Source organism: Vicia villosa, linkage group LG4, assembly GCF_029867415.1.
Source record: "Vicia villosa cultivar HV-30 ecotype Madison, WI linkage group LG4, Vvil1.0, whole genome shotgun sequence".
Lineage (NCBI taxonomy): Eukaryota > Viridiplantae > Streptophyta > Magnoliopsida > Fabales > Fabaceae > Vicia > Vicia villosa.
The window spans coordinates 29163461-29177221 of NC_081183.1; the positions used below are offsets into that span (position 1 = coordinate 29163461).

The 13761-nt window shown below is 34.0% G+C and overlaps 1 protein-coding gene across 1 annotated transcript; it reads right to left on the reverse strand.

Annotated features, from left to right (window-relative positions):
- Window positions 1–6185: 6185 nt before the first annotated feature.
- Window positions 6186–8052, reverse strand: LOC131599009 (metacaspase-5-like). Its single transcript, XM_058871532.1, has 2 exons — window positions 7704–8052; window positions 6186–7069 (listed from the first exon to the last, which is right to left on the reverse strand). Exons 1-2 carry the CDS (start codon window positions 8050–8052, stop codon window positions 6252–6254), a joined length of 1167 nt encoding a protein of 388 aa, XP_058727515.1. The 3' UTR covers window positions 6186–6251.
- Window positions 8053–13761: the final 5709 nt, after the last annotated feature.

Sequence of the window (13761 nt, forward strand, 5' to 3'; positions counted from 1 at the left end):
CATATAGAGGGTAGGTAGTCTTTAGGGAAGGATATAATAGTCATTTAGGCAACAGGCGAGGATACCTTAGCAATGGGACAATCATCTTATTTTCGAGGCAGCATCGTGGGACAAAATCTTATGATGATTTCAATAAATTAAGGCAGCATTTGCTTTAGGTATCCTCGGAATCGAGGGGCTTGACTATTTTAGAATCGTAATTAAAAGGCAACATGCAGCATAAGAAGGGTTACCCTAAAGGTGTGTGTGTGGCACAATCATGTGATTCAGTTCAGATATTTTATCTTGTAAACAAGTGGTCTAATTCATTTTAAATAGGCTTGCACTCCCTAGGATTACTAACCACGCAGAAATATAAGGCAGAAATTAAAGATCCTACGCTATTACAATAAACACCTGTAGGGCAGAAAAATAAAGGCAAGAAAATAAAATCCTAAACTATTACAATAAAGACCTGCAGAGGAATGGAGGCAAAATAATAGAAACCCTAAGTTATTACAAAAAAACCTTGGCAAGCCTATACACATTTTCTAGAATTTAAATGGCAAAAATAGATAAATAAAATAAATTAAAGGCATGCGACATACACTAGAATAAGAGATGAGAAGAGAAAATCGAGTTGAAAGAAAATAAGGGTTAGAGGTTTTTATGGTGATAAACCCTAAATCTTGAAGGTTAGCCTAATGGGTAAAATAAACCTACAGGGTTAAAAACCTAAACGAATGTTAATGGGCAACACCTACCTAAGGTTAAAAACCTAATTTGGCTAAATTAATTAAAATTATAAAAAAAGTTAATAAATCCTAAAATTAAATTAATTAGCCTAAAATAATTATTAGCCTTGAGGTACCCCTTGTGGTCAAGCGATAAAGCTCCTTCCACTTGGTCAATCCATAGGAAACCTGTTCATAAACTACTGCAATATTACGGTTAAGAAAACAAATGGAAAAATAGAAAAGTGATCAAAATAAAATAAAAAATATGTAAAAACCTGATTATAAATCAAATAAAATAAGATAACGAAACTACAAATTTTTTGAGATTTTTTCGAAAATATGAAAATAGAAATTAAATCAAATAAAATAGAAAAACGAGGAATTTGCGATTTTGAGCAAATTGATTTTTTTATGAACTTCTGGAAAAAATTCGGAGCAAATCGAAACAGTAGTTTCAGCATTCGGTTGATAGGTTGGAAAATTTATCACTCTGCTGCAACCGGATTTGAGTGACGGAAGATTATTCGTAACAGTCAGAAACAACGGTAAAGGTTTTTTTGTGGATGGGTGTAAAATTATGAGAGTTGTTGATTGTTAGTGTACGGGAATGGAGAATTTTGTAGAGGTGAATGGTTGGTGAATGGTTAAAAATAAGGGTTGTTAATTATTTATAAAAATATATTAGGTTAAAAGGAAAATGGGCTTGGACCTCACTAAGAGCTTAATTTATTTTATTTTTCTTATTTTGAATTATTTAAATGGATAAATCAAAACAATTGAAATAAAATAATTTAAGGGGTGATTGGATTAAAACTGTGGCCCAATAATGAATTTGCTCAATTTGGACTTTATGCACCGACTCAAAATTTCCCAACTTTCACCAGCCATAATTTTCTCAATTTTCATTATTTGAGAATAATTTTGAATTTGTCGGGAAGCTTAGGATATCCTCTTCAATTATTTTGACACTTGAAGATTTTTGTCTTTAAAATTGAGAGAGCAAATTTTGGGGTATGACACTCTTCATCTATTTCCATCTCAGCTTTCTGTGAGACTTCGACCATATTGACATTAAAACCAACACCTTCAGTGATGCCCATATCATGCAACTTCACCACAAGGCCTTCAGTAGGCTTGGTCACCTTGTCAACCTGTATGAAACCATCAGTAGTTTCCTTTGTCTTTAACACCTAGGTGGAACCTTCAGCAGTTCCTTGTGTGACAACCTCTGCTTCGACTATAACCACTTCCTGGGAACAGTCTTCAGTGACCGCAACCATGTTAATTTCAAATGGTTCAGCATAATTGGCCTTAGCTATTTGCAGGGGATCAACATTTATTTTCATTTGGGTCTTCAATTTGTCCCTAAATTTGAGCCTTCCTTCAACAATTGCCTTTTGAACAAGATCCTTGAAAAGAAAACATTGAGATGTTTTATGGCCCAAGAATTTATGATGTTAGCAAAAACCCCTCTTTTTTCTTTGTTCCTTTATATTTTGTGACGTCAAAAGTATAATTTTTCTTAGGGAATCTATCTCCCTTATCTGGTTCAACCGTATTTTTACCATTTGAAAGCGCTAAGACCCTACACAAATTAGGGGGTCCTTGCTTAAGTTTGGCAAGGTCTATTTCGCCTTCGTCTACTTCGAAAGGCTCTTCATAGCAACTCTGTCCGCCTTTATCATATTTAATGTAGGCTATTCTTTCTTTTCTATTATTCTTGCTCTAGCCTTCTCTATTTTTAGACGCTCTATCTCTAGAACCCTATTAGCCAGTTGGGCCATGTCTCGCAAGTGTTGGGTATCTAGTTTCTTCCTAATGGAATAATCCAAACCACCTGCAGCCATTTTAACCAATTCATGCTCAGGCACCTAAGTAAAACATATGGCCTTGAGCAAACGAAACCTGTTCAAATAGTCATTTATTGGCTCATTGAACTTTAGCTCCACACTTGCCAATTATTTCAAACTAATATTGGTCTGTCCCATGTAAAGTTGTTCATGGAACAATCTCTCTAATTGTGCCTAGCCATGAATCAAACTTGCTGGCAATGTAGTGAACCAAGTGAAAGCATTTTTTGTTAGCGAAATTGGAAAATACTTAATTCTAAGATTCTCATTTCTAGCAATTTTTCCTGATTCTATTAAGTTCCTAGACACATGTTTGACAGTAGACTTGGTAGTGTCCTCAGAGAATTTGGTAAATTTGGGTACCTTCCATCTAGGGGGTACATCTGACTGAAGGATTTATTTATTTTTAGGCGAAGTGTAACTTGGCCTATTAAGGACAACATTTACACCATTTCGAGCCATGATTCTTTCGACCGTGCCTTCCAAATTGTTGTCTGCTGCCATATTATCATGTCTGATTTGTTGTACAACTTCATCAACATTTTGGTTTCTATCTACAATCACTACCCTAGGCCCCCTTTCTCTTGGGATCTGTTGTTCTTGCCTGAGAGGTTCGACCCTTGGGGGTTCGTCATCCCCTTTGGTTTACCATATTTGGCTAGGGTGTATTTCGCTGACTTTGGTTTATTTTTTGGTCTTCTTCAAGTATTTCCCCCTGATTATCTCTTATCCAATCCCTTTGGGGTTGTGGAGGGGGTTGAGGCACACCAAAGAATTGAGAAAGGCACGTCATTTGTGTTGCCATTTGTTGGTTCGCCTCAATAGTATTTTGGATCAAAGGGTTGGCGATCGTACCCATTGTCTCTGCAAGCATTTGGACCATGTCATGATTCTTTCGTCCATTTGCTGTCTAATTACTATTGCAAATTTATTTGTGAAATTTGGCATTTGGACGAAAATCCTGCCCCAAAAGGCTGGTTAATTCGACCCAGATTATTAACAGAAGACCTATAACCTTGTAATGGGAAAGGTACATTCATTCTAGGTTCTAAATATGTCGAAGTGGAATTATGTAAACCTGCCATAAACGTAGTTGGCATGCCATAAGGCTGTTCACGACCATTCGAAGGAGAAGAAAAACTGGAGGCCCTAAGGGCCTTTTGGAAACATTGCCCATCGGTAAGGGGTCCCTGGTGGACCATGTGGTCCTATGTAAGTAAAACCAGGACCATCTTGAGCATTCGACTATGCTAGCATCGAACTTGTGGAAGACGATATGTTGTCTAATACAGGCGATGAGACCGTAGTTCCCCCTGTCGAAGAGACTGGGGGTGGTACTTGATTATTGTTAGGGGAATTTTGATTAGTTGGGTGACTTTAACTTGCCATTTTCCTAACACGTCTTCTCCTAGGTATTTGTTCGTTGTTTGTGGCTACTTTACAACTTCTAAGTCTCATGCAACAACGTAAAATACTAAAGGATAATGAAGAATTTTGTAACAAATTGTACAAAAATAAAGAATTTGTAATTAAAGCAGTGTCCCACTAGGCGTGCCAATTTGTTTACAGTGAAAATTGGTAAACAAGCGCTAGTCTTTCAAAAACAAGAATCTTGGATTACTCATAGGATCGACTAGATTGATCCTAGAACATGTGCTTACTATTTTAAAATTTATTCTTGATAATGAAGAAAACTTCAACTATGTTCATGTTCTTATTGAAATGTTTGTTTTAATTTACGTAATTCTTTAAAGTAATGTTGAAAACTAATAAAGAAGGTAAAGTAAAGGCAATTAAAAGTAAATTACTAGAATGTAAATTCTGGAAATGATAAGAATGTAAATTCTGGAAATGATAAGTTATATAAAATTGTAAAAAGATAAAATGGTGTTTACACGTACATTCTCATAAGACTCTTTTCTCAACACGCATATACTTTGAGTTTTTAGTGAGATTTTGTACACAAATAAAATACACAAATTCTAAACTCTAAGACTACTTATATACTAAATCGATGATAACCGTTTCTAACGGTCTTTTGTTTAAACTCAACTTCCCTTTCGAACGCTCCTCTTACTCGTCGAACCAACTACAAAACTTAGCAAATGTCTCTAAGTCCACGTCTAACACTTTCCTCTATAAGGAGTGACTTTGACAGGCCTTTAGTAACCATGAAGTGTTTTCAAAAACTCATAAAAGATAGTTTCTTTCTTTCATTAATGACATGGTATCGAAAACTCCAGCTAACACGGTCATTCATAAACATGGATGAAAAACAATAAACACCTAGGGACGAATATCAAAAAGCACAGAAACGTACATGGACTCAATTTAGAAAACACATAAACTTAAAGGGACTAATATCAAAAACAGCAATGCTATTTGTACACCAAAGTGTACACCTACACCGTATGTACGAACGACACCGTTCATGTACAGACGACACCGTTCATGTACGGACGATACTATTCACCGCCCGTACATGAACAGTGCAATATTGTATTAATATATGTATATATATACGTTTTTTTTTAAATATTTTTTTTTTATGTTTTTAAAAAAAATATTTGACAATACCTACAGATTTACTTCCGGATTTACCTGCATTTGACATTACCTGCGGATTTACCTAAATTCGTAGGTAAATTCGCAAGTAAATCCGCAGGTATTGTCAAATTCGTAGGTAAATCTGCAAGTAAAATCCGCAGGTATTATCAAATCCGTAGGTAAATCCGGAAATAAATCTGCAGGTATTGTCAAATATTTTTTTTAAAAACATAAAAAAAATATTTAAAAAAAAACGTAAAAAAAAATATTAATATAATATTGCACTGTTCATGTATGGACGGTGAATAGTACCGTTCGTACATGAACAATGCCTCCGTACATACGGTGTAGGTGTACACTTTGGTGTACAAATAGCATTTTTCTATCAAAAAAAACATAAAAACCTACATGGATGAAAAACATAAATTTGAATATGAAATTGTCTTTTTTTTCCTTTTGTTTTCCAACTTCATATTCTCTTTTTTTCTTTTAGGGTTTTAAGATGAATTTGAAATGAAAATCCTCATAAGTCTATTGCAACCACATACCGAAATTTGAAACGGAGTTACGTTACCAACGGAGGATGAAGCCATGGGTGAATGTGAACATGAAGAAGAAAGCAATTGTGTTGAAGCCAATGAGATCCAGCTGACATGTAGCAGAACTCACTGACAAGAAGAAGATGTAATATTTGCAATTTTTGTTTTCGTCCCTCCTTTTATATACCATCCAACATATTTGCCATGTAATAAATTTGAGAATTAATATAAAACTAAAAAAATAAATCCAACTCAACTCTGATACACACATAAGCGTTTTTTTAACATCATCTTGATGTTAGAGACTTAAAACAACAAGATTAGACATATCAGGATGCAATCCAAACAAAAAAAGATTCAGTGACCAAATTGAAAAACACACCAACTTACAGAGACCAAGTGACTATTTAAACCTTAATAAAATTGTACATAAATAAAGATGATCATTGACATAGATCCGTTTCTTTCAAATATGAAATATGAACTAGATTGCATCACAGTACACATTATTTATTTAAAATCATATGCTCCATCATACGGTAACTATTTATTGATTGTTTGAAACTCATAAAAGTACTTTAAAATCAACATATTATGTATCACTCTCGATCAAATGAACACACAAAAGGAGCATTGGCACTGTCATCACTGCAATAAAGTCCAGGCTTCTGAGTGTAACCTTGCCTATGAAGTTTCTTCCTAGCCTTCAACACAAGCTGTCTATTTGTAACTACACCACCAGTCTCTGCAATTATACCTTGTATGGCATTGCTAAAAGCCCCATAAGCTTTTTTTGAATTTCCACCGGGGCTTGCATCTGCAGAAGTTTGGTCAGTTTGGCAACCACTCAGTAAAATTCCATTCTCCACAGTTTTATGCTTGGTAGGATCTTCGTTCTCCTCATCACTATCATCAAGCTTATAATTTAGAAATCCTTGGGTAATGTTTTTCACCATCCCGAAAATCCCATTATGACCTCCACTCTCACCACATCCCTGTTGAAATTTGTTCAAGAAAAACTCAATGAACCTCTTCACTTTAGAACTAGCATCTTCGCCGAAGATATGAAATAGTGTATGCCGTATCTTTCCAATTTCTACATCATCTTCCCCAGATCTCTCCTTTAGTATGTCAATTAGAGTTGCAAGAGGTAGAGACCTATTCTTCACATAGTTGTGGTTCCCATGATGAAGTCCATCATGTTCGTCCTCAATATCACGAGATTCTAGTGTATCTTCCCTAGTTCTGTGAAGGATGTTTTTGAAGCCTATTGGTGAAATTGGTGCTCCTTCATGTGTGCTCTCTCCTATTTGTTCCTTTGCTAATTCAATCAATCCACCACTGTGACAAGAATCTGATACAATTGTGATCCTACAATCTTCAGGTACCTTTGCTACAAATTCCCTAAAATCATCATCTGTTTCACAGCAAAAATTAAATTAGTATGACTTGACAAAGATATATCATCATTTTACAGATTTATTGAATAATCAATGCATTTTGATATTTCAAATAATATACATTGATTATTTAATTAATATCATTTTTTTATAGGTAAGACTGAAGAGAGTAATTTTTTTGTTAAATATAAAATGTTTGACAATGTAAGTGTTTAGTTGCTATTCTAAACATTATATATAAGACTTAAAAAGATTTCAGATTTTTTATCCATGTGTCAACTTAAATTATGTCTAATAGATATTGATTTATATATTTTAAAAGTTAATTTAAAATAGATATCTTAATATTTTAATTAGATGTACGTGTAAAAAAACTTACACTACAAATATAATTATTAAATTCTTTAAAAATATTTAGTATCACTATAAATTATTAAGTTCTCACAAAAAATACTAACTATCATAACTTCGCATTTGTGACGGTTACAACCATGCATTAACATTCAAAACAAAAATACCAACTAAAATTGGTAACGGTTAAACCGTCGCTATTATGTTATTGCGACAATTCAATTAGTGTTGCAAATATTAAATGTTAAAAAAAAAAAACTATTTTCTATTTAAAAAGTAAAAGGAAGTAAGAAAATTAACCAGTGATGAGATTCATATCTGTGGGAACAATGCATTCATCATAGCCAGTAGTATCATCATCATCTCCGATTTCGGCAGGGAGACGAGTGCCATGACCGCTGTAGTGGATAAATAGTACGTCACCGGGCCGAGCCGATTGTACCAACCTAGACATGGCAAATCGAATGTTCTTGCCAGTAGGTTGTGTATAAGAACAATCTGTGTCAATGAGAACTGTGATATCTTCGGCTAAGAATCCATAATTGTGAATGAGACATTCATGCATCCTCCATACATCGTTAATGCACCCATTTAACTCAGCCTTTGTTCCTGGATAGTTGCACCCTATCAACACTGCCTTCTTAGCCATTTCATGCATGCAACTAGCAACATCTCTAATCTCTCCTTTATATCTTTGAATTTTAGAGGGGAGGGAGGAAAATGGTTGGTAGGATATTAATGTTAAACATTTTTGTTTTGGTATAAAGAATTTGTAAAGGTTTGATCATTTGAATTTTATTTAAAATGGTTAAAGTTAATAAGCTTTACTTATTGTATTTTATAAAGAAACTAGGTCTTAAATGTTTTAGGATTTGTTTGATTTTACTTTTTTAAAAATTATTATTTTTTATTTACAAAAAATATTAAAATAAAACTCAAAATAGTAAAAGTTAATTCAAACTCATTTTATATAAATTAAAAGATTAAATTTTCTATTCAGCAACATAAATATGATTTATTAAAAATTACAACATAATGAAAATCATATAAAATTTCAAAATATATATTTTTAAAAAAAGTTATAGTTAAAGGAAATTTAATTAATTTGTTGAAATTTTATTATCCAAATAAAGTTATAAGGTGCGTTTGATTTGTAAAATAAGAAGCATTGGACATGATAATACTAGATTGTAGTACAGAACAATACAAGACAATTTTTTGTATTGTGTTTTTGATGGCCGATGCATTGAACAATTTTTTGTTTACTTTATTTGATATATCTATGCACGAAATAATATAATTTTTATTATAATATTTTTATTGTTATATAAATTTTGAAATTCATGAATAAAAAAATTAAATAATGAAAAGGAGAAGAAAACGGATGAAGAGAAAAAAATTTTACTCTACTTTATTTGATATGTCTATGCACTGGGAAAAAAACTGTTATAATATTCTTTATTAATAAATAAAATATTTATATTATATTTATACATAAAAATATGAAATAAAGAGAGATTAAAAATTGGGTTTTTATCTTTTTTAATAATTTATGTTTGGGATAAAAGTTGTCCCATAATTTAGTGAGGGACAAGAATTTATGTTTTTGTCCTGTCCCTTGCCACATATTTTTATCGTGCCCCATGATAAATTTCTACATCAAACAATATACAAAAGTTGTTCTGTTCAATCTCTCATTTTTTTTAGCAAATTAAACACACCTATAGTAAAAGGAAGAGATATTTTAAATAACTTTTAATGAAAAATATTTAAATCAGTTATTTTTAGAAGTTTTTTAAAAATTCCTTATAATTTTATTTAATTAAATATAAGCAAAACTATACTTTTTTTTAGAAAGCTGAAACACTCAAATATTTAGAGCTTATTTAGTGCACAAAGTAAGAGACATGATATGATAATCGTATCATATCTTATCTTAATTTTGTGTTTGATGACACAACATGATAAGTTGTTTTTGACATTTACGTTATCATGTATTTTTAGTGTAAATTATTATCCTTAATTTGAGTTGGGTTAAAAATTAGTAGGATAAGATAGGAAAGTTGTAATAATCATAGTCGTATATCTAGAATAAAACTTAGTGATATTAATAATTGATACTGGATACATCAATGCAAATATTTGAAAGTGGACCAGATTAAAATTTTACAACAAGACAAGCAAATAGCTAATCAATCAAAAGAAATCTTCAACACAACAAAAAGAAGTCCTTAGTGTCAGATTAGTCGTTGTGAAGGTTATGTTTGTCAACTTGTGGCAAACATAGGGAAAAAGGGTAGTATTCAGACATTTCTAAGTCTGAGGTCAATATTTGCAGTTGTTTCGCAAAGGTTTCGAATGGAACATTATATTGGGAGTTTGTTTGTCTTGCATTTTTGCAAAGTGTTTGTTTTGAGTCTTGTTTGAGTCTTGAACACAAATCGTGTCTTATGCTCTGAGTTATCCAATATAGAGGTCTGGTTTTTCTATGTCTGTGAATGGATAATTCAAGTGTTTGTTTTTGTTGGTTTAATTCCTCTTGTGCTCTGAAAGAGGGTGTTGTGTCTATCTGAGTCGTGGCATAGTTCTCAGTTTGAGGGGGAGTATTTGGTATTTTCTTCCTCATGTGCACCATGACTTCAGTTGTTTCTACTTCTATGTGAAGTTGGTGTCTGTGGTGTTATGATTTCTATGCTATAGTGAGTTCTCCTTCTAGTAAGAAGCTTTTGTCATATTATGTATAAAAAGGGGGAGAAATGGTTGTTAGAACAAGATTTGTTCTGATCAATATTCTTAGTTTTGATGATAACAATGTATATGAATTTTGCTTGAGATAATGTGGTACTCTAATTCAATGCAATTTCCATTTCAGGAAATATATATAGAGTATGCACAAAATCAGCGCAAGAAGAACTGACTCAGAAGGTTCAAGTATGCAACATCAGAACATGCTCTCGCAAGACATCAGAAGATGGTCAAGCAGAATCACAACATGGTCTATTGAAGCATCAGAAGAACTTGAGATCAGAAGCAAAAGCACTGAAGTTCTCATGGTATCACGCTAGAAGCACTTCAAGGTCAAAAGACAAGAAGATGCTCTGCACCAAGCTGTTTGACTCTGATGATATTCAAACGTTGTTTACACAAACATCAGATCAGAAGCAAGTACAAGATGGTAGGCTACACTGACTGACAAAAGGAACGTTAGAAGCTATTAAAGGCAACGTCAGTAGACACAGCAAAAGCAAGGCTCGAGGTAGTTGACAAAAGAGTGAAACATTAAATGCAATGCTGTACGGATCATGCAACGCATTAAATGCTCCCAACGATCATCTTCTCAAACGCCTATAAATAGAAGTTCTGATGAGAAGCTGAAAACAACACTTTGCGCAAACTTACAAAAACACTGTCAAATTCAAAAGCTCTCAAACTTCATCTTCAACCTCACTTCATTACTGTTGTAATATCATAGTGAGATTAAGCTTAAACTTAAGAGAAAAATCACAGTTGTGATAATAGCTTATTAAGAAGCATTGTAACTCTTATAAGAATTTGTTTACATTCATTTGTAAGAACTAGAGGAGATCAAGTTGTGATCGGATTCTCTAGAAAGTCTTAAAGGGTATCTAAGCATTGTATTCCTAGAGTGATCAGGTTGTGATCAGAATACTCTAGAAGACTTAGAGGTTATCTAAGTGGAAAACCATTGTAATCTTGTGTGATTAGTGGATTAAATCCTCAGGTGAGGTAAATCACTCCAAGGGGTTGGACTGGAGTAGTTTAGTTAACAACGAACCAGGATAAAAATCATTGTGCAAATTGTTTTTATCTTAAGAGTTTTAAAACTACACTTATTCAAACCCCCCCCCCCCCTTTCTAAGTGTTTTTCTATCCTTCAATTGGCATTAGAGCGCCGGTTCTAAGGTGCAAGCACTTAACCGTGTTTAGAAAAGATTTAGGAAGAGAAAAACGCTTAAGTCAAGATGGCTGGTGAAGATCCAACACCTACATCTACATCTGGCTCTGCTGAGCAACATAATGGAAATGGTAACAATGGTTATACTAGACCACCAGTATTCGATGGTGAAAACTTTGAATATTGGAAAGATAAACTTGAAAGTTACTTTCTTGGTCTAGATGGTGATTTATGGGATCTTCTGGTGGATGGTTACAAACATCCAGTGAAAGCTAGTGGTGTAAAGCTCTCAAGACAAGAGATGAGTGATGATCAAAAGAAGCAATTCAAAAATCATCACAAGTGTAGGACTGTTTTGCTGAATGCTATCTCTCATGCTGAATATGAGAAGATATCTAACAGGGAAACTGCCTATGACATATATGAATCATTGAAAATGACTCATGAGGGAAATGCCCAAGTCAAGGAGACTAAAGCTCTTGCCTTGATCCAGAAATATGAAGCCTTCAAGATGGAGGATGATAAAAACATTGAGAAGATGTTCTCAAGATTTCAAACGCTAACTGCTGGATTAAGAGTTCTTGACAAGGGATACACAAGAGCTGATCATGTCAAGAAGATCATCAGAAGCTTGCCAAGAAGATGGGGTCCTATGGTGACTGCCTTCAAAATTGCCAAGAATCTGAATGAAGTCTCTCTTGAAGAATAGATCAGTGCTCTGAGGAATCATGAAATTGAGCTGGATGCTAATGAACCTCAGAAGAAAGGTAAGTCCATTGCATTAAAATCTAATTATAAAAAATGCACTAACACTTTTCAGGCTGAAGAAGAAGATTCTGAAGAATCAGAATCAGAAGAAGAAGATGAATTGTCCATGATCTCCAGAAGGGTAACCCAACTATGGAAGAGCAAGCATAGGAAGTTCAAGAACTTCAAAAGTTCTAAGAAGCCTGAACGTGGAGAATCTTCTGGCAGCAGAAGATCTGACAAGAAGAAGGTCACATGCTATGAATGCAATGAGCCTGGTCACTACAAGAATGAGTGTCCAAAACTTCAGAAGGAGAATCCCAAGAAGAAGTTTCATAAGAAGAAAGGTCTTATGGCAACATGGGATGATTCAGATTCAGAATCAGAATCATACTCTGAAGGCGAGCAGGCGAACATTGCACTGATGGCCACAGTTGATGATGGATCAGAATCTACATCAGAATCAGATTCTGAAGAGGTATTTTCTGAACTATCTAGAGAAGAGTTAGTTTCCAGTTTAATAGAACTTCTGGAACTCAAGGCTCATCTTAGTATCAAATACAAAAAGCTGAAAAAGCTATTTGATTCTGAAACTAAGAAGTTGGAAGTGGAAAATTTTGAACTGAAGGAAAAAGTTTTAAAATTATCCAAAGATATTAGATCTCCTTCTGAATCAGAAAAATCCATTCCTAGTCTCAATCATATTCTGAAAGAATATGACTCGAGCTTCAGAAAGTTCTTATCTAGAAGTATTGGCAGAAGTCATCTTGCTTCTATGATATATGGTGTTTCTGGAAACAAAAGGATTGGCGTTGGCTATGAGGGTGATACCCCACATAAATTTGAACCTGTAGATGATATGAAAATCACATACAAGCCATTGTATGATCAGTTCAAATATGGACACTCACATGATATTAGGCTCACTTCACATGCCAAAAGCTTTCATGCTACACACACTAAGAAGCATGTGACACAACCTAGAAAATATCATGCTGCTAAACCTAAAGAATATCATGCTGTACCTCCTGTTGTTTACTATGCTAAACCCAAGTTCAATCAGAACTTGAGGAAAACTAACAAGAAAGGACCCAAGAAGTTTTGGGTACCTAAGGAGAAGATAATTTCTGTTGCAGATATCCTTGGCAGCAAAGAAGACAAAGCACAACATGTCATGGTACCTGGACTCTGGGTACTCGCGACACATGACGGGAAGAAGGTCTATGTTCCAAGACCTGGTGCTTAAGTCTGGTGGAGAAGTCAAGTTTGGAGGAGATCAGAAGGGCAAGATAATTGGCTCTGGAACCATAAGTATTGGTAACTCTCCTTCCATATCTAATGTACTTCTTGTAGAAGGATTAGCACATAACTTATTGTCCATAAGTCAATTAAGTGACAATGGTTATGACATAATCTTCAATCAAAAGTCTTGCAAGGCTGTAAGTCAGAAGGATGGCTCAATCCTATTTACAGGCAAGAGAAAGAAAAACATTTATAAGATTGATCTTTCTGATCTTGAGAAGCAGAAGGTGACTTGTCTTATGTCTGTTTCCGAAGAGCAATGGGTCTGGCACAGAAGATTAGGACATGCTAGTTTGAGAAAGATTTCTCAAATTAACAAACTAAATCTGGTCAGAGGACTCCCAAATCTGAAATACAAATCAGATGCTCTTTGTGAAGCATGTCAGAAGGGCA

Coding starts and splice junctions, on each gene's coding strand:
- LOC131599009 (XM_058871532.1), bottom strand. CDS start 8,052: ATGGCTAAGAAGGCAGTGTTGATAGGGTGCAACTATCCAGGAACAAAG. Junction 7,070..7,703: donor AGATATGAATCTCATCACTG/GTTAATTTTCTT, acceptor GCTGTGAAACAG/ATGATGATTTTAGGGAATTT.